Source organism: Excalfactoria chinensis, chromosome 10 (assembly GCF_039878825.1).
Source record: "Excalfactoria chinensis isolate bCotChi1 chromosome 10, bCotChi1.hap2, whole genome shotgun sequence".
NCBI classification, from domain to species: domain Eukaryota; kingdom Metazoa; phylum Chordata; class Aves; order Galliformes; family Phasianidae; genus Excalfactoria; species Excalfactoria chinensis.
Genome location: NC_092834.1, coordinates 2,155,878 through 2,176,632, shown reverse-complemented (window position 1 = coordinate 2,176,632; position 20,755 = coordinate 2,155,878). Strand labels below are relative to the sequence as shown.

The 20,755-nt window shown below is 42.6% G+C and overlaps 1 protein-coding gene across 6 annotated transcripts in view; it reads right to left on the bottom strand.

Annotated features, from left to right (window-relative positions):
- Window positions 1-20,755, bottom strand: part of DENND4A (DENN domain containing 4A) — a 58,996-nt gene that overhangs the window by 29,331 nt on the left and 8,910 nt on the right. Inside the window, exons 1-6 of one of the 6 annotated variants that reach the window (XM_072345758.1) lie at window positions 12,646-12,872; window positions 5,939-6,015; window positions 5,782-5,841; window positions 3,074-3,222; window positions 1,764-2,093; window positions 891-1,140 (exon numbers count right to left, since the gene is read on the bottom strand). In XM_072345758.1, coding sequence (XP_072201859.1) covers window positions 891-1,140; window positions 1,764-2,071 — 558 coding nt within the window. In that variant the 5' untranslated portion in view covers window positions 2,072-2,093; window positions 3,074-3,222; window positions 5,782-5,841; window positions 5,939-6,015; window positions 12,646-12,872. Of the gene's footprint in view, window positions 1-890; window positions 1,141-1,763; window positions 2,094-3,073; window positions 3,223-5,781; window positions 5,842-5,938; window positions 6,016-11,749; window positions 11,773-12,645; window positions 12,873-13,272; window positions 13,368-19,699; window positions 19,912-20,755 lie in introns of those variants that run through there. The other 5 variants (XM_072345759.1, XM_072345756.1, XM_072345757.1 and 2 more) reach the window with 5 other exon arrangements.

The following is a 20,755-nucleotide window of genomic DNA, read 5'->3' as shown; positions in this document are numbered from 1 at the left end:
ATATTTTTAATGCTCTCAGTTTTTGAACATGAGAATAAAGTAAGAACAAAGGCCACAGATCAGGAAAAGTAGGCATCCATATGTGCACACACAGCTTTTCAATACAGCAGAAAGATACAGCAATGGACATAAACACAGCACTCCCATAACCCAGTCAATACAGGAGCCAGTAGAACTGAAAAAATCCATTTGTTAATGCCCACAGGCATTTATTCAAAAGCAAGTACAGATTGCTTCCATGATCCTTTTTGCATAACACTGCTCACATATGCGGTCAGCGTTCTCAACAGCATGATGAATTATGAGGACCATATGAAAACAGTGCTGCAGATTCAACTAGAAGACACTTAAACATTAAGTTCTGCAAACAGAGCGCTGTGATATCTGTGTGTTTCAGAAACTCCATCTTAGGAACCATTACAGTGGTCTTAAACAAGCTTACAGCCAGCAGTATACAACGTTTATAAGAAACTTCCTTCTTAGACAGTGCTTGTGAAATGACAAGAGAATGACACAAAACAGTGCTGCAGGTAATGGGAGAGCATGAAAACAAAAGACAATATAGCTCTTAGTTACAGAATTCCCATCACAACAGTAAATCAGGCTGCACACTTTCCAGTTACATATACGGCAATGCCACAGGTTCTAAGGACTAATCCCATGACAGTATTTGGATGTCAGCACTAATAAAAAGACCAATTACCCTAGGAATTCTACACAACTTTGTTTCAAGAAGGAACGGGGCAATATAATCCTTGGATTCTTCCAAGATACAACTTATCTTTGGAGAGTGCTTATAAAAGCCAGGTACTCTGGAAACCACTACAAATACTCCACACCAGTCACATTGTTGAATATCAAGTGTTCAAAATTCAAGTTTTATCTCTTACCATACTGTTATTAAGATTCTTGTCAACCTTGCAGAACGTATGTGGAGGGGTTTCTCCCTTACTTGGTATGATGATACATATATCTGTAACAGCCAACGTGTTTTGTGTCATGTTTTCAGATGCTCTTCGGAAGGTGACAAACACCCGCTGTGACGAGGCATTGCCACTAATATTAGCAGGCCGGCCATAGGGAGTAGCTTGAATTATTTCACAACCTTGCTTTACTCTTTCTTTCCCATCATATAAAACCCTAATTAAAACAGAGTGAACAAGAGTCAGAATGCACATAATCATTTCCCTTCTCCACCAGTGTTTCAAATACTACATATAATAATTCTAACTGAATAGCACAAGTTTAGCAGCAGCTCATCTCACCTGATCAAAATATTTTGAGCGAAGCATATTTTAGCTCTCAGCCACCATTATAACAAACTGCATTTTAACAGAAAAAACTGTGATTAATCTAGATTAGTTCTTCACCACTATAACTGCTTTGTAAAGTACCAGTGTTTACTGTACAAGTGTTATTTTCAGGCCTTTGAAAAGCTTTGTTGCCCAACCCTATGAATGCCATATGACTCTTCCTGCATTTATGAAACAGCTTAATCATTTTGTTCCACCAAAAATGTACACACTAGAAATTGTAACTTGCTTTGGAAACTCCAAAATGCAGAAGATTACAGGTATCACTAAAATCCACTCAGCGTGCATCATTCCTACAGTAGCAGGTTACAGCACCCTCAAGTCAATGAGTATCTTTCAGTTGAGAGTTTCACCTCCAAAAAGTTGAGATATTTCAATAAACCTGCTTTATTTGCTCATTAGTCACATAAAATTGCCAAACTTGCCTGCTGTAAGAGAATCATCACTCACCCCAAATCAGTAAGTGGGGGCTTATCCCTCCCCCGGCGGTAACAAAGGTATATCTGTGGTCCTACAAGGCTGCCATTATTGAGATCTGCAGACAGTCCTGAGGGAGTAACATCTATGCATTTATATCCTTGAGGAACTTCCTCTCCTAGGGATTTAATAATCACTGTTACATCTGTAATAGGTTCTTTTGGTTTTGCAATTTTATGGCAAGCATCGTTGAAGTGGATTTCTTCCTCTAGTGGCTTAGAAATATCTGTTAATCCTGCGACAACAAAGTAGTCAGCAACACGAGCCCCTTTGTCTTCCATCTTCCATTACAAGGTGTTGAAGCTGGTGGGAAAGAAATAAAATAATTATTTTTAAAGGAAATTTTAAGATATCAGAATTATTCTTAATTTAAAAAAGAAATTTCTCAATAACAAATTAAAACACAATAGGAGAATACAAAAGAGTTAGACATCCATCATAAGGTCATGTAAGAGTTTCCATTTGCCATCACCATCTTTCAACAATTTGGAACTAAGTCCCCAATACAAGCACTGAACATCAACCTCAGAATGGAGAACCCAGCGGTTTCCTTTTGTTAACACAGAGGTACCAAAGAGTACCTGAGCCAACAAACAGCAAAACACGGTGCAAAGCCTCACCAACAGCTCACTGCTTAAAGCTCACGGTCATGCCAAAAAGTATTTTGCATGTTGTCTGCATACAAGGGCAGTGGACCTTCAGAGGTAAGACCTACAACTGGTTTGCTTTCTGAATACTAAACATACATGCAAAGACTGTCTTCATTATTCTAAATATTCTGAAATACCTGAAAGCATTTCAGACACAGGATTTTATATGAAATACCAAGGGCAGATTTTCTTAGAATATTTTTGCATGTTAAAAATCAATATCAGCTTATTTCATAAAATTTCAGACCTCAGATCCTCAACACGCAACACATCCACAGGCAGCAATACACCAAATATTTACATAAAGCATTTAAACTCAGTCAACTTCAATGCGATACAGATCACTGTGAAACAATAATATTCCAGACCACATGAAGCTTTTCATAATGACAAGAAATACATTCCTGCTGTTCTAGCCAAATTGTAATGTGAAATTACATTCTTCCTTCCTGGAACATACTGATAAAAACAGTTCTTTACATATGAATTCTTCTCGTATAGCTTTCTATTTTTTTTGGCAGCATTTTCTACAACGCCTGTAAATTACTTTCAGCACAGGACAAAGTAATATTTACATGGTGAAAAGATGCCTTGCAGAAAACACAGCATACGATGTATTGAGAGACTTGTTACCTCTTTGCCAGGCACTCCTGAATATCTCTGCAAATCACTTAAATCCACGTCCTATTTATTAGCATGATTTTGCAAATAAAGGAAATACTTCCCACTGACGCAGAGGCAAAAAATCTTCATCTAAATCAGTTAGAAGTGTTAAAGCCCTGCTAAAGTAACAAAACCACAAAGTATGAGTGTTAAAGTTGCAAGTAAGCCATACAACTTCAGTGCATCAACACCTCAATTTCTTAGATTCAAAAGCTAAGACAGCATCACGAGTGAACAGAACACAGTCTATATTTTAAAACTCAAGAGTAATACCTATCTCAAAATTAAAGCCTCATCATCAATTATTTCACATTAAGTTTATAGCAAATGCCTCAGATTCAAACATTAATTCCCAAAAGCACACAAGAAAAACTGGGACAAGCTCTCCTCATTTATAACCAGTTAAAATTAGAATCTCCTACATACAAACACCTGCTATCACACACATTTGCTTCCTAAGGTTATATAGCAAGTAACGCCCAAGTCAGCAAGTCTTCCACAATTTAATGCAACTCCTAAGAAATGGAAGAAAAATGCCTGGCTAGTGATGCTACGTCCCTTTAGATCTCTGCTTTCTGATACAAAGCCTCACAGCAAGAGATGGGATGAAACGCAGAAGAGATCAAACAACTCAGTGGTACTTCATTGAAAGCCAACTTTGACTCTACTGGAACTGCTGTCATCCCTGAATTTTTAACAGCTGTTTACTGTATGCAGAGATTTACGCACTCTCTATGTTAACAGGCCACAGAAAGAGAGTATATGAGCTAATTCAGGGACCAATTATGTGACAAGCAATCTCACATGAATCGCTAAATCTGAATAAAAAACTCACTGTAAAAGTATTCCAAAACAGGTCGTAACTATACAGCGATAGTAGTGCAAGTCAACCTTCAAGAAAAAGAACATGAAATGAAAAACCATCTGCAGGCACAGCCACACTGCACGAGTGTGCTTCTCAGAGCAGCAGTTCCTAGGTGAAATGCAACAGCAGTAATGGTGACACAACGAGAAGCAGCAACTAGAGATTCTCTGCGCTGCATCAGCAGGGACAGCCAGTGGCAGAGGGGAGCAGGACAGCAGCAGAAAAGGCTGCCTTAAAAAGTGTATGCAAACAAGGGGTCATGAACAGCCTCTTAGAAAAGTCCCTCCCATGTGCAGATCCCCAGCAATATGGTCTTTGAACCATTTTGCGATGACCATATTTAATACAGTGCATATAATATATACCACTGTAACTTAAACATCACGAGCATCAGTAAAGAAAGTATCTTCACAAATAGCAAACTGAACTGTAAGAATACATCAGAAAATGCACAAACATTGCAGGTTGTGACTAAGTCAGTGAGGGAGGAAAAAAGGACTTTCTGCTGTTTCTAAAGAGATGGAAATGGGAAAAGCAGCCAGATAATTTTGCCACAGATCCACCAAACGAGCCTGCTTACCTTGCTGAAAGGCAAAGGGTAAACTCCGTTTCATTGCGCATTCAATTTAATTCATAATACCCTATTTCCTATAAACACTCAGGAAATACTTATTAATAAATTCTGTTGCTTAACTACAGCTCTTTTAATTCCAAGCTTCTGGCATTATGGCAGCTGCATGGAAGGATTCATCTGAAAAGTTCACTTTGTGGTCTAACGCCACTGCTGAAGAGAACAAGGCCGCTGCAAAGTGCAGAACAGCCCACCAGCACAAGGGATGATCAGGAAGTTTAGAGGAGGCTGACCCCTTAATGCAAATAAAACATCTCTGAGACTTCAATCTCACCACCAAACTTTGAAGGAAAAGCACACACAATAAATCACTTCATTTTCAGGAAAGCTCCTCTGTTTGCTATAAGCTATTTGCAAATCTCATTCAGAAAACAAGCGCAAATTCAGAGGCGTGATTTTATACCAGGTTACCCTTTCAGATTTAGCAATAAATCAGTGTCCAAAGCAGATCTGTTGTCTGTTCCACCTGCTCAGCAACACGCATAATACTTCACGAAGCACAATGTTTATTATATATACACTACACTATTTACAAGACGGACAAAAAATACAGACAAATCATACAGCCTGCTCCTAGCTGTAGAATTCTACAGGGATGGGTTGCAAATGGGCTGCAGGTACCAAGAAGCTCTCTGGCTGTTCCTTCTCTCCAGGAGCCAGCTTTCCCAGAGAGCAGGAGCTCACTGTATACGTGCTCTGTGTGCAAGAGGAACACAGCCCTGTAAAAGACAGCAGTAAGGACTGCACAATTCCCTAGAAGCTCCATCTGCCCACCTCTGCCAGACATAAACACAACAACTGCCTTGTAATCTTCCAATCTATTCTTTAAAGCATTCATCATATACTCACATTCCAAGACCTTCCTTACTTTGAAAGCACGCGAACATTAGACAGACAGGCAATTGCCAACACAAGAGCTAACAGCTCTTCACATTACAGACTCATGAATGCACTGTAGCATTACACTGAAGAACGCTACCAACCCACAGAAACGGGGGCATTAATCACACAAGAGCAAAATGAAGTCATCTGGATCAGTCAGTCCCACTAAGGTTGTTCCAAACCATTTCTCAGCCACAACACTGCAAAATCACATTAGAGTTCAACTGCAGAAAATCTGCTAATAACATGCAATTACCCAGGGAAAAACCCTTCAGCCCTTCCCTGTGTCTCTGGAATCACCTGGCAGAAGTGAGACAAGCCCTCTATCACCGGTATTTTCCTTGTAGCAAGCACACAATCCTGTGAGCAAACAGAACAGAAGCAGCTCAAATATCACAGGAACTCTGCCAAACCAGAACAGAAGCCTGTTAAAAATAACTTTCAGTGTCTTCCCTACCTTGTCATCAAGGCATTTCTTCTACACCTTGCTGTTAGCCAGGCTTTAACACAGACTTCTTGTTAAAGTTTCATTCCCTATAGAAACAGTAAAAACAAAAATTAAACAATGTGCGCATTTGTTTAAACTTAAACTTACTGCACACTCCCCTGCACCAGCCACACTGAACTGCTGCAGAACTCAACTGCTAAGACAAGGTTACATGTTCCCAGATACTAAAAAACATATATGAAGCCTGGTTTTAACAAATACTAAGTACTGCAATGATATTTTAAGAACGTAAACAACATTTAATGTTTAGAGGAAATGCACAAAATAAGCTGAAGACTGGTTGAGGTAACTACTATGGATGATTACAGCTCTTCTGCTCCTTTCCGATAAACAGCATCCATGCCTACTCAGAGAATCAGCCACCTAGGAAACGCTCCTTTAGCTCGATCTTTCCAAGTCTACTTTAAAACATCATTCCTATCTGCTGATACTTCGCAGATCCTTCTCACTCCACAATCAGCAACATGGTGGAACTCCCCCATCCAACAGCCTTACTGTACAGTCCCCCACTCACATCTACAGCTAGTCTCCTTGTCATTTACTGTTACAATCCATCATCCATTTTTGAATGTTGTACACTTTAAGCACTAGGAAAACCACTTTTAAATTATGACCATAGATAACTTGAGCCTGTGTTTCATGCTAAGAAATATAAAAGTTGCTAGCTTGCACTACACTGGGGTGTTTTGGAGTGACTGCTTTCTACCATGGGACAGAGAGAGAGTACCTCTCTGGGGGGGCTTTCAGACTTCAGCCTCCTAGAACTACTCATCAGCATCAGCAAGGCTATAGTCAAAAACAAATGCTGTCTGAAAATATTTCAAACTACAGAGAATCAATCAACACTTTTAGGTCATTAATCCTAGGGCAAGGAGCAGAGGTGGCAGCCTAGAGAACGAATCCAGCCCCTACAACAAGTCTTGCTAACCCACACTGCACCTGCACTCCACTGATCCCTATGATTTATGTAACAAAGTTCTGGGAGTATCATGAAATAAAGCAACATTAGGCATCACCTGCAGGTCTCCAACACAGCTGCAAAACGCCTAAGAAAGAGCAGCATCAACACAAGTAATTTCCCCATGGACACTTTCCTAGTCAGCTATCCGGAAAAACCAAGGAGGAGATTTGGAAACAAATCTCTTCCCCTCGCTCCCCCGCCCCATTTCTTCCTACCACAGTTAAACAAATAACAGCAACAGATAAAATCACTAACAAATATGGCTGATGCAATCACCCAACCTACTCTGTAAGACACTCTGGCATACATCTACACTCAACAGCATTAAACGCCACAGTAATTAACACGAGCCCCCAGATGCCATAGAAGCACTAGAGTTAAGAGAAATATTGGCATACAGGGAAAAAATAAACAAATAATCCATAAAGTTGTTCTGCCTTCACATCACTTGACCAGAATCACTATCAATCTTCTTGCAGGTCCTTCCCCAGTCATCCATACAAAATCAGCATACTCTGATCCAAACAACACTAGAGATAATCAAGAGTGCTGCTGAAAATCTGTTAACAACACCTCTCTAAGAGGTGCCTGGGAGACAGAAAAGCACTGGATAAGAGTGCAGGGACAGAGCACGAGACATGCTTTTAGGAGCAGAATGTTGCAATGCAGACCAGAAACTGAGACAGATGTGTTCAGCAGTGCTTAGGGAAAAAGATAAATCAGTGTTAAATTAAGAGGCTAATCTAGATTCAGTGGGATTGCTGCAGTCTGCCAGCAAGAACTAGCCATGTAGGGTACCAGAGCTTAAGGAGGAAGCACAGCAACTGGCAGAGAAAAGGCAAGAAGGAACAGACTTCACGCTGAGGCATTTTCTGTATCTTCTGTACTCCCTGCTGCCACTCACCAAGTCTTCCACTTGTTTGTTCTTCACTGCTGCTTTTACTCTCAGCTAAAACAGAGGGATAGCTAAGAAACCACAGCCTGCTTAGGTGCTTATTACAGCTGTACCACAGCAAAATGCCATGGCATCCAACCAAGGCTACAAAAAACACCAGTAAAGGGATGTCCAGGCATTCCATGAGATTCATGACAGAGATGGCTCTTAACAGGGCTGGTTTCAAAACTTCCATTTCTCTTTCTAAATTACAGTATTTATGGCCAAAAAGCACAAACAAAGAATGGAAACAATTTCTGCAGTAAAATGTGTTTGAAAGGAGAGATGCAGACAACAATCTACAGTAAATGAAGAAGTGGAGCCAAGGTAAGCAATATGAATCACAAATATCACTTCATCCAACACAGTTCAGGAGGACAACCAGTATTCACACTACAACAGTGGAAGAGCAGTTATATGCTAAGTAACTGCTGCATTAGGATTCCAAAGCTAGCTCAAAGCACGTTCTGAACATAGAACAGATTTATCTTAAAACCCCTTGCCCACCTTTTGGGACAGAACTATTACATAAAGCTTTTAAAAGAAAGGCTTAAGTGTATCGGGTCAGAGAGAGTCGCCCATGTGCTAAATAGTGTGAGAAAATTACTCACAGAAGGGTTTGCCCCTTGGTGCTCTACATAATGAGTTCTTCAATGTCCTGAATAGGAGTTCAGCATACAAGGTAACTGTAAAGTTGTACACGCTGTTAGATGAGTGCTGCTGTACTGGGACTTAACTGACAGCACTGGTTACTTCTGCACATGCAGGTCCTGAAAAGCATTAGCTCTTCCACTGTAATTGTATAGTCAAAATACTACACAAGCAAACATGCTGACATATAGGAGCCCCTGGAGCTGACCAAGATCCTCATCTTGGTTGTACAACTGAGAATACATATTTAAGCTCACAAGTTTCTTCTGAAGCTCAAGATGAAACCAAACCCAGAGTCCTGCCCACGACCCGCTTCTGTTTGTTTGTGTAAAGCCTGCATACACACACACAGTTCTCTGGGGACTTTCCCATTTGTGTATATGGACATAAGATGTACAAGACATGTGCTGCTTGTCTACTTTAATTTCAGATGGTTAAATATAATACCTTAATCCATAAGGGTCATTTTTCCCTCTCACCTAAAGAAAAAGGCAAAATTTCAAGTACAGATTAAACAGGGAAAATACGATCGGCTAATTTACTTCCTACACTTATATCATACTTCTCATCCCCCTCCCCATACTCCTGTCTGCTACATCACTTCAGCCTCTGCAGTAACCCTGTATCTAAGGCTTGAATTAATACTGCATAAAGAGAAAAAAACATCTGCCATTTAAAAGAGTAAGACCAACACTACAGTTTCCACTTCACCTCCACAATCTCCTCCTGGTTCTGTATTTGAGCTCTTTAGGGAACCACCAATTCTGCACCACAGACTGAAATGACTGCTATAGATCAAACAGCCTGCTCTGTGCATTTTAATTATGGCTGTACAGCCTGTGGTGGCACTTTATACACATACATATATAAGCAGAGCATTTCCAGATCAGTCATAGTCCAGATCTCCAGATCCAGCACAGAGTAAGCCTGAACTGAAACGTAACACCTAAAGGTAATCACACAGTGTAGCAAAGAGCCTCATACCTTTCAAGAAAATACTGATTCTAAGTAGCTCAACAGTGGTGATGCATTCTCTGTTTATACGTATCCACCTCATACCTCTTAGCTATCTTCAAATAAAGCAAGGCACAACTTGCTTAAGCTTGCAGAGGATTTGCTGCACTCAGTATGCCATAAAATTTGTCTCATGATTTGTGCTCACAGCAGCAAATGCTGTTTGTACACAGAATCGATATATAAGGGAATAGATGGAGGGGCTTTTCTTTCTCATGACCATCCTGTGAGACTGCAGCAAAAGCATGAGGAACAAATGCACCTCAGCCCTCTAAACCACACCTCCCCCCTTACGACTTCAGCAAGCACAATCTCCTTTTCTTCAAAGGTGCAAAATCTTAAACATGATGCAATTTAAGATACTTGGGGGAAAAACAAATACAACAACCCAACACACAACCCAACAGACACCAGAATTGTTTTCATTCCTTTTTTCTCCCTATTTATTAAGGACTAGAGTTCTTTCCAAGAAGCTTCAGAACAAATGCTCCCAACTCACAGCCAGAGCTGAGACCTGAGCTACTGGAACTCTGTCAGACAGCCAAATACTTGGAAACCACCAGTGCCTAAACCATTACATCTGAACAAGGTTACATCAAGGTTTTCCTTTTAATTCCAATACAAGTCGTGCAACATTTCAGCCTCCAACTCTTTGGTCACGCCAACAACAGATTTTAAAATTAAAGTCAATTCTGTGGAAAGGACAACGCATTAAAAGACTTCCTGCAAGTTTTCATTTCAACACCTACTTAAGATTCAGGGAGGTTCTGACTAAGTGACTACTGTACTCTTCACTTTCCACAACCTGCTGATGTTACTTTGACCATAACTGCAAATGTTCCTCCACTCACTCTTGTAAAAAGCATTTCAATCTACTATGACTTGCAAAGCTACCTCCAATTCAGTTGTTAGGAAGTACAATGGAAACTGAAAAGGGATGCCGAATATTTTAGTGACACAGCAAATTTCTTTCTCCAATTTTAAAACCTCAATATTAACAAATCCCATTATCATAATTCAACTCAATCTAGACTGTCTTCCTCTAGCAAAGAGTCCTGAGACCCTCTTCTCCTGCTATCACACACTCCAGCAGGAATCTACCTACAGATTAATAAATTCTTCAGTGCAATATCCTGTAGATTAAACATCAGACTCAGTTCTGAGCTGCAGCATTCCCAAGTGTTTCCTCAAGGCCATAAAGGAGGTGGTATTAAACACCTTTCTCATTCAGCTCCATTCTCCTCAGTTAAACCAGGCAGCAACTTGGCCCGACTTTCTTTCTTGCTACTTTCTCTCCTAAATGGGATCTATCTATTTACATTGTAACCAATGCTTACACAGAGATCAGCTGCACTCACGTGAGTCCTACAGAATAAACCAGGCTCTGTCAATATTTATGCTTTTGCTAACTAATAATTAACTCTGGCTATGTAAATACAAAATAGTTGGTATTGCCATTAACACATATAGAGATTCCATTAAGCTCCATATGGGCACGACGGTGCATAGAGAACAAGCTGCTCACAAGAAATGTGGGCCTGCAACCACGCTGCTACAAGAAGTACCGAAACTCGAGCATATGAATGCTCTTCATATGGGAAAAATTTCTAAGTAAGCCTGTATTTTAAAATATGGTCGTAGCGCCTTTTGGCACAGCGTTCATAGAATGAGATCTTATCTTTTTCGTGCTAGTTTTTGCTAAGAGCACAATTTAGAAGAGCCCACTGGGTAAAGCGTGTTCAAAAGCAGCAGGAACTGTTTATAAACTTCAGCAAAGTTCTTCATCCAGCTGGACCTTAATGTTTCTAGGATAAAATATGCACATTATTCAAGCCCTTAAGGCTGTAGAGAAGCTCAGTTTTTTTTACCCCTTATTTCATCTATAAAGCACCACGCAGTTTTCTCCTTCCCCTAAAGTTAACCACAAAACCAAATGCCACGTTCCTGATAATTGAACCATTTCAATGCCAGCTCACAACGACCCCAGAAACACTCCCATGTTTCCCAGCAATTAAAATGAAAAGCGAAACAGGAGACTCTCACAAAGTGAGATGATCTGAATGACACACAAACCAGAAACAACCCCTTCACTCTACACTAACTCAATTCACTACACTAACTCAATTCCTTTTCCTAAATCATCACGGATCAATATGAAATACTTGTGTTTAATCACTCAGAAAGTGAAATGATTACATACCGAAACGTTACGTTCTTTACAGAAACCTCCAGTTGAGCAACAGTTCCAGAGAAAAATTGTGAAATGGAGTGAAAAGCCATCCAGAACGCTCAGTTAATTCAGAAAACCCCAACCTCAGAATGGGGTGCCAGGACCTCATTGCTAGAAATCCCCATTCTCAGGGCAGCCCACGTTAAAATCCTGTTTGAAATGACTCCAGAATAACAATCGCTGCTGAGGAGTTATTAAATACTACCGCTCCTCGGCCAACGCTCCCCGCTGCGTGCAGACATCATGACGGGACCGAACTGAAATGTCAGGGCTGATGTCCAGCGTGCCACGTTAATCCAGCTGGAAGTCAGCCGCGTTCTGCGAGCCGAGGGTAAAGTTACAACAAAAATACGACCGAGCAGCACCTGCCCGAGCCAGGCGGCGTGTCCTACCTGGGAGCCACGCATCGAAGGACGAGGCGGTCCCCGCTCCTGCCCCGCTCCGTAACATGGCAGCGCGAGGGGATCCCGCCTCACGACGGCCGAGCGGCGCGGCCCGAGGCCCGCAGGCCGGGCTGGGGGCTCCGCTCCGCGGGCTCCGCTGGGCCCCGGATCGCCTCAGGGGTCGGGAGAGAGAGGAGAAAGTTTCCCCCCCCCCTTCACCGCAACCCAACGGAAAGTTACCGAGGCGCAGAGGGGGGGGGTGTGCAAAGGGCCGCCCGCCCCTCAGCTCCCCCCACAGCCTCCCGCCGCAGCCCCGCGCGAGGGGCGGCCCCGAGCTCGCGTTACTCGGCGCGGCCCACGCCGGGCCCCTCACCCCGCCGAACGCCGCACAACTCCTTCCCGCCGCCTCCGGCCCCCGCCCCAAATATCTGCTCGGAGAACCCCCCACCGCGCCCGCAGCCCGGCGCTCCCCCCGGCCCTCACCTCACTCGGGGCCGCGCTCCCCGGGGCAGGGGAACGGCCGCCGGCTCTTCCTGCCCCCGGCGCGAAGCTGCGGGCGGCGAAGGGGCGCGGGGAAGGGGAAACACGCTCGGTCCCCGCGCCCTTATCTCATCCTAGCGGAGCCCGGCTCGCCTCCACCGCCTCCCGCCGTGTGGGCGGCTCAGGCGGGATCCCCCCTCCCCTCCGCGCCGCCTCCTGGCGCCGCCATCTTGGCTGTCACGGGGGCGGGGGGAGGCGGGCGCCGGCTCGTGATCGCGGGAGGAGGACGGTTCCCCCCCACACAGCGCCGCCCGCCGCCCCTCTGTCGGTCCGGTGATGGCACGGAGCGGGACGGCCCGGTTCGCCTCAGGATCGCCGAGAAGGGCGGCTCGCTGTGACAGGGCAGGCCCGCAGCCGGGCGGTCCGCGCTTCCCTCCTTTCTCCCCCTGCTCAGGGCCGGCTCCTTCCCTGAGCTATGGGGCTCCATGGGACCCCGCGGGTCAGCACAGCCCGAAATACAACGCACCCCCAGAGCTCTCCTTGCCCCTCAGTCCCACAGCTCCTCCCTCTCTGGCACCTTTAAATTAACCAAAAACGTATCTCTGGCCCAAAGATCCCAGCCTCGCTCACCTGTGGTGCCCGTCGGTGGGGTACCTGGAAAACAACGGGTCCTGTGGATTTCCAGCAGGCCTGATGTAACCCACACCAGGTTGTTGCATCAAAGACTGTGAAAGAAACAGAGACAAAAATAATCTTTGAAGAGCGCACAGCTAAGATTAGTGCAGCGCGTCAAGATGTTGCTGAGCACAACAAAAAGCCCACTGCCTGCACTGGAACACGGCAGCACTGCTTTCCTGGCACCCGACGGGCTGCACTCCTGTTTCCAAACGTTGTACTGATGTGCTATTTTTGCAGTGATGTTTAGGGATAGGCTCCAACCATGCAATTTTGGCTTTGAGTTCAAGCTTCCCTCAGTTGCAGATATTTGGCTCAGAGGGTTTTGATGTGGCTTGTTACAAAGGGTAAAGTCAGATAACAATTCTGCATTTTGGGCTGTAAGTGCTTAAGTGTGTTCAGACTTAACCGTATAGATTTAACTCATCCCTCTTGAAAATCTGGCTGAAAAGGAGACAATTAGAAAGTGCAAAACAATACTTCTTCCCCTGCTTTTTAATTAATATGACCTTTTACAGCAGCAATGCTGCTCTTCCTACACGCTGGGGAGGAAACAGAGTAGCTAACACGACCCAGGCAGAGGCACCTGTGTGTGCGAGCCTGCACACGCAGACACAGCTTTGTGCTGCCAGGTTTGATTTTTGTGTGCTGAGTCTGACTCCTGTTTGATCAACAGCGCATTGCCTGAGGATTGTGGCAACCTCTCTCCCGGGCTGGGACTGTAAGAACGTTGCCCATTTCTTGTACTGCTGCATAATATGCATTTATTGCCACACTCATAAGCATATTTTATCTCTCAATGAGATTTGGCGGAGTAAATAATGAAAATAAGAAGCCAGTACCTCAGTATTTGCAGCAAGCTGAGTTGTATTCTGTAAAGAGACCTTAAATTATGCAGTGCTCTGTTAGAAAAATGTCTACATCCTATGATCATCTGGGATGGATTCTAATCCTGGAAGTGTTTTCAAATAATAGGCAATAATAAACTCCATCCTTTAGCTCGTAACTTTGCTATTCAGCATATTTTGTGCTCTTTTCCCTCGTCCATTTTTCATGCCGGTGTAACATTTAGATCTTTGGTGTTTACCTCTAAGGATGGGTTTTATCTTCCATTCCAAGGTAGGCACAGACCCATCAGAGCATTGTTTCAGCTGTCCGTAAACTGACACGAAGGCACTGCACTGACCGTGAATAGTTCAAATAGTTTTTGGAGTTTGGGCTCCATGGGAATACTCCCATCAGCTAAAAAATGGAAACTTTAATTTTACAGAAACACCATTCTTAAACTTTCCATGGCAGTTCTTATGCTTTTCGGATCACATGATAGGTATCTTTTATGTACATATCTTTGATTTCCAGTTAATTTATAGCCCGACCTGTTTATTTCCCTCCACCAATTCTGCACTTTAGTGACTTATCTATATTTAATTATATTTTGTGTCAACGTCAGCAAATTGGAGCCAGAGATGCAGACCTTACCTTGCAACTTTTGATACACACACCAAACAAAATAGTTTCTCCTGATCCCACCATCACAGCTACCCACACTGCTTATCTCCATCCTGTCCTTCTTGTTCTTCCATCTCCTCCTCCTTCTCCCCCGGTTCCACCAACCCTCTTTTGCTTTCTCCCTGTGAGTGTGCTGCTCTGTCTCCCTGTTGGCTGTGCCACACTTTCATCCCCAGGTCTCCACTACCACATGTGATTGTAATGCTCCATTTCATTACTGGCTTGTCAACACCTCCATCAAACCACGTCTCCTATCTTATATCTAACTGCCAAGCTTTCCTCCATAGCTTGTCATCAAATTTCCACATCAAGACTCAACTAATGCCATGTGTGAAAGGGTCTATGAGCAATAATGACTATAGTGCTGTATTTGCTTCTGAATAAAGAGCAACATCAATGAATAGTCTTACTGTACAGGCAGAGACATTCACTGCATGCACAGCTCCTGCAGGCTCGCAGCACAGAAATGGGTCTATGTGTCAGTCAAACAAAGCCTTTCCCTACAACTGTGTTCATGGGAACACTGGGGATCTCAAGGCAGAGATCTCTGTACACGCATGGAGACTGACCCAGAGATCATTAAGTCAATAGAAGCGTTCCTATTAATCCCAGTCAGTGCTGAATCAGAATCTTAGTGTGCATTGAAAGTCAATTAAACAAGTCAACTACCATGAGTACTGCAGGTGGGCAGCAACAGGATGCTCAGCGTGGTGTTCTCTCAAGTATGGGGTGGAGAGCTGTCAGTTGGATTTAGCTTCCCAAGGGAGACTCGCAGGGTTTCTGTGGACTGGCAACCACAGAACCATTTTTTCCCATGTTGCAACCCCCAGATTTCTAGCTTGTGGTACTGAAGTCATTTTCAAAGCATGGTTTTGTTTATTTTAAGTGCTTCTTACACATGGGTAAACTGAAGCAAGGCAGAGGACAAGCGACAGATGGTCAGGGACAGTGCCAGGAATGGAATGGAGAATTTCTCTGTCCTAGGACATGGTTTTAACAGACTGTCTCAGGACTGTGAGATCTGACTGCTTATAATTCATGAGGCTTCAAGAATGCTCAGTAAAAATAATAACAAAAAGCTATTATTATTATTCCACTATTTCCTGGCAGAAACCAGCTTCCATAGGCAAAACTATTTCACTTACTTCAGTAAGCAATCTAGGGCTTCATCTCCATTTTCTTATCAATTTTATTCATTTTGAACTTATTTGTCTGTGCTGCGTGCTCTGCTCATTCACGTCTCTATGGAGAAAGAATGGGGCTCCAAAAGAACCCAAGAGAATGTCTTCCAAAAAGACATGGCACACCTGTAACACTGGTAAAAATAACTACAAAGATAAGGATAATGGATAAGTATAAACCGTGTAACTGGCAAAGCCACAGTCTGCATTTCAGAGGTTGGATTGCATTACCCTGCCCAGTAACCCACTTTATGATACAGTGATGGATCTACATCCAGAGGCTTATGCAATGAATTGGAGCCTTTGGCAAGCTGGAATCACACTGGAAGCAGCATTATTTATTTATTTATTTATTTTAAATATATGCTTATTTGAAAATCTGGATTCTATCCCTTCTGACATAGAGAGACTGTCCCTGCCTGTAACGATTAAACTCTAGGACAGATTATGAAATAATAATGTATTTAAATGTTATGATGCAGCACTACAATGATGCAGTTATCCTTCCTTTTACTGCTTCAAGCGTAGTCCTTCTGAAAAGCTTTTGCACTCCAGGGAAACTTCTGGTTATAAATTATAAAAGAGGCAATAGAATATCACGCATGTATGCAAAAAAGAAGACTCAGACTCTTCTCTAGATAAAGTACTTACTGAAGCAGATAGAAATATGGGGAAATGAAGCAAACTCAGGGCCTGATCCAAAGGCCTCAGAGCTCAGCAGAAGCACTGCAGGGGGGTTTCCTTAGGCATCAGAGTCATGTGTGCCGTGAACAGCAATTCACAAAACGCAGACAGAGAAATTTGTTGCATATGAGCAAGGATAAAGTCTAACTGGAGTGTGTAGGCATTCCGCTTGGAGAAAATGAGCAGATTTTCCTCCAGCAGGTAGAATTTCTCAGCAAGGGTTCATTGCCAGTGTTTGTGTGAGAGTTTGCATTCCCAAAAGCTCAGAAGTGCTGGGAAGCAAAAAGGAAAGAAAACTTTCCCAAAGAAGAGACCGAAATGTTTCTGAGTTGTTTTCTATAAATAAAACAAAAATGATGCCAACTCATCATCGTTTCACTTCTCAGTGGTGCTTTTCTTCCTCAGAATATCAGAGTGTGCATCTGATTTAGGATTTAGGACTTTGCATCACAAAGCTTTCCCCAGCAAACACTAACACATCTACATCTACACACAACATGTTGTAGCAACCCTCAGATCTCAAATGATGGACAGCCATTGGTGTTCATTGGTGAGAAAGCAGTTAACATCACGCTTTCCTGTATTGCTGCATGTTGGGGTATCAAGCAAGTGATGCCACACCTCTTCTCCTGTCATTAGTAGGCAAATAAATACGTACAGCTGGAGTGTATTTTTGGAGTGGCTCTTCCTGTAGACAACAGAAGCTCTCAAACAAATATTTGCAGCAGGTTCTTAAAGAATGGGACAGCAGAAATGTTACTTGAGGATGGTCCAAGTCCTAACACACGTCCCAACAACAACAACCTGCTGTCCAGTGCAGCACTAAGTAATGTTCTCATCACTAAAGCACGGTTACAAAAGCTGCTCTTTGTGGAGTAATTGCAGGAAGGAAGTTATGCGTGCAGATTTGCCAGCAAAAATAACAGTCTCAGGCTGTAAACATATGTACTGATATTGCTGTTTTGTTGCTATTTTCAGCAGCTCCTGTACCTCAGGAGTGAGAGTTAAGACTTAATTGTTATCACTGGTGTTCATGCATCAGCTTTAGAGGTTTCCTTTGGACTCACGCTCCTTGGCCCAGCTGGAGGCAATTTCTACACATATTAGTCTTTTCCCTGAATCAGTCTGATTCCTCACCCAGAGTCGCTCCATGTGATGCTGTGGTGCTGTGGGTACCTCCTCTTACACCAGATTTAAAACCACTTTTGGTCACTTCCCATCTCAGCTCCTTATTTTTTTGCACTTAGGTTTACCTTCAAGTTTTGTCTAGAGCAAGTAATTGCATTCCGTGTACCTAAAGAGGCCCCACTGCCTACTTCAGGCCCTCGTGCAGCCCTGCTGTTTACATTTTTGGTATTTTGTTCTAAGGATCACTCATATCATGATGGGTTAAATGAAGCATATCTGCCAGTTAGCCACTTCTCAGGGGTACGATTAGCCTTAATTAATATTTGTAGAACACTATTGAGATTCTTGAGAGAAACAGCTACAGAAGTGCAAAGTATTATAATTAATTTAAAACGGTCTCATCTTTGAGTGAGGGACTAACAACATGTAAGATGAGAATCTGCAAGAAAAACTGATTTATTTGCTTCACAGACAAATGTTCTGAAATCTCAGCTGCCATTTAGTACTTCCTCTGCACGATGTGTTTTGAATTTTATTACTCTTTCCTATCCTTTGATACACTGAAGCACATAGCTCCCTTTGGTTGAGGAAACACTGTCTGACATACAGAAATCACAGTAAAAAATAAAGCAAACCACCAAAATTATGAAGTTAATAAACTCAAAAATAATCCACATCACCATTTGCCTTTAATTTGTTACCGTAGAACCTGTAATGAATGTTATGAAATCATTTCCATATTCATTTATAAGGCACCTCGGTTACATAAATACTCGTTATTTGGAAATTAATCCAGATCATTCAAATTCAGAATACTGACAAGTCAGATTGACATCTGTCAAGATGCACTGAAGAGATATTTTATACTCTCTGTCTGACACTGTTCCACAAGAAAAGCTTTGTAAAACCCTTTGGATAAAAAGGGCAGCGCTTCATTCAAACAACATCAGCAAACAGAGCGGTTCTTTTGTACAGAGAGCAAACACCAGGTCACTCTTCTCACTAACTGCCATGCAGAGTTTCCAGGAAAATGCATCAGATGCATCTGCACTGAAAATCTGACCCACATTAAAGCTGATGTTCTTGTAGCACAGCTCTACTGCTTTTCTGAAACTCGACAGCCCATCAGAATGCTTCTTTCTATCAAAATACTTTAAATCCTTTCACTACTTCCGATACTTTCAAAATGGTGCACCTACTTCAGCATTTTACGTGCAAGCTAGAGCCATCGTTGCTGGATTATTAGCCAGAGAGTCAGGGGTATTTAAAAATTTGTCCTGATTGGCTGAAAGAACGCAGCTCAGGCCGTGCTGTCAGTGAATTTGTCATACGAGACAGAGAGCTTTCATTATTAGATCTTTATCTAGGTAGAAATAAAACCAATTTTTAAAAAGCTACAGCTAGTTCAGAACATATTAAATAATATTGCAACTGCACTATTAATTCAGACCTGTCTCTTTTTCAGCAGAAGATGCCCTGAAGGGTAAGTGCAAGCCCACCAGACTAAGGAGATACGCCGCAATCTGCCCTACCTGGATGACTGTATGTCAAATTCCCAAAGAGTGGAAGCTGGCTCAAATACTGACTCACGAGGGCTTCATTTCAATACAAATATTTTTAGTATCTGTTATTTCTCCTTGGGTACTTTTAAAATCCATATCACTGTCCAAAGCCTCTCCTAATTATCTGAAATTCTTTTCTTCTGTAACTGCTTTGGAATGTTCCCATATATTAGTACAACTACTGACCCTGTTCTGTTGGACTCTAATTATACTCATCAACCCGTTCAACTAGGTAAGCATGTACTTGCTCAAAATGTGAGCAACTGCTCAGAAACAGAGGTAAACAGAGAACAACAGTGAATCTTAGTGGTGACTCACCGAGGATATAGGTCACATTGTGCTTCTGCCCTTTTCTGAGCTCGCCCAGGGTTTGGTCCAGCATACCCAAAGGAACGCTCAGCAGATCCCTCGTACATGCAGAACACTTGAGTCCTCCTGTTTGTATCCATCTGCCATAATAGCTCTGCCACCTTCAGCCTGAACATTTAGAGGAGATAACGCTTTCTCAGCAACTGGTCCACAGCCTGGAGCTGACAAAAGAGATAAGAGTGATCATGAGTGAAAGTACCTCGAGAAAAAAAATGCAGAACGTATTTGCTTAATCCACACAATTCCAACTCATCTGCTTCCATCTCCAAATCAATCTGCTAACAGCAGAAGAGTGAGAGTGACACATCTGATCCATACCCTTCGTACTGCGGGGAGCTCTGCATGACAGCGCCAGTAGAGGGAATTGAGTGTTCATTAGTGACTGCTTGATCACCTCCTCCAAACAGTATGGCCAAATGTTGATGCAATGCAAATAATTCACTTAATAAAGTTTGAATTTGACTCATAGTGGCAGCATTAAGCCATCTTGATATATGGCAAATTCTTTAAGTCATCGTCTGTTTTGTAATATAAAAAAAGAATACGTCTGGTATAAATAATGGGGTTGGAGGAAATGTCCTTGGCAAGTCAATTTGTTCCATGCTGCTGATGGTTCCTGTTAGTGACAAGGATTATTTCAAGAAGGAGACAATGGAAAACAGATGCAAAAGCGTTTACCAGAAGGACAGGGAATGGCAGCTCTTCCAAAATGTCAAGCGCACAGACTAGAGTCAATTTAAAAGAGAATTAATTATTTAAACTGAATTAATTTGACCATAATGAAGCCCTGTAAAGCTATCTCATCTATCCACCTTCCCACAGTCATCCCTTACAGTCTAATTCTGAATGCTGCTCCTTATTTTTGAATGCTTCCCCTGAAAATTCACCTACCCAGTCACAGAAGCGATACCTTGCTTTCTGAGTACATTTAGTGCATCCCTTCCCAGAAGGAGGGATCACCCAAAGAACAGTGCTCACCTCCAAGCGACACAGTCAGGATATGCT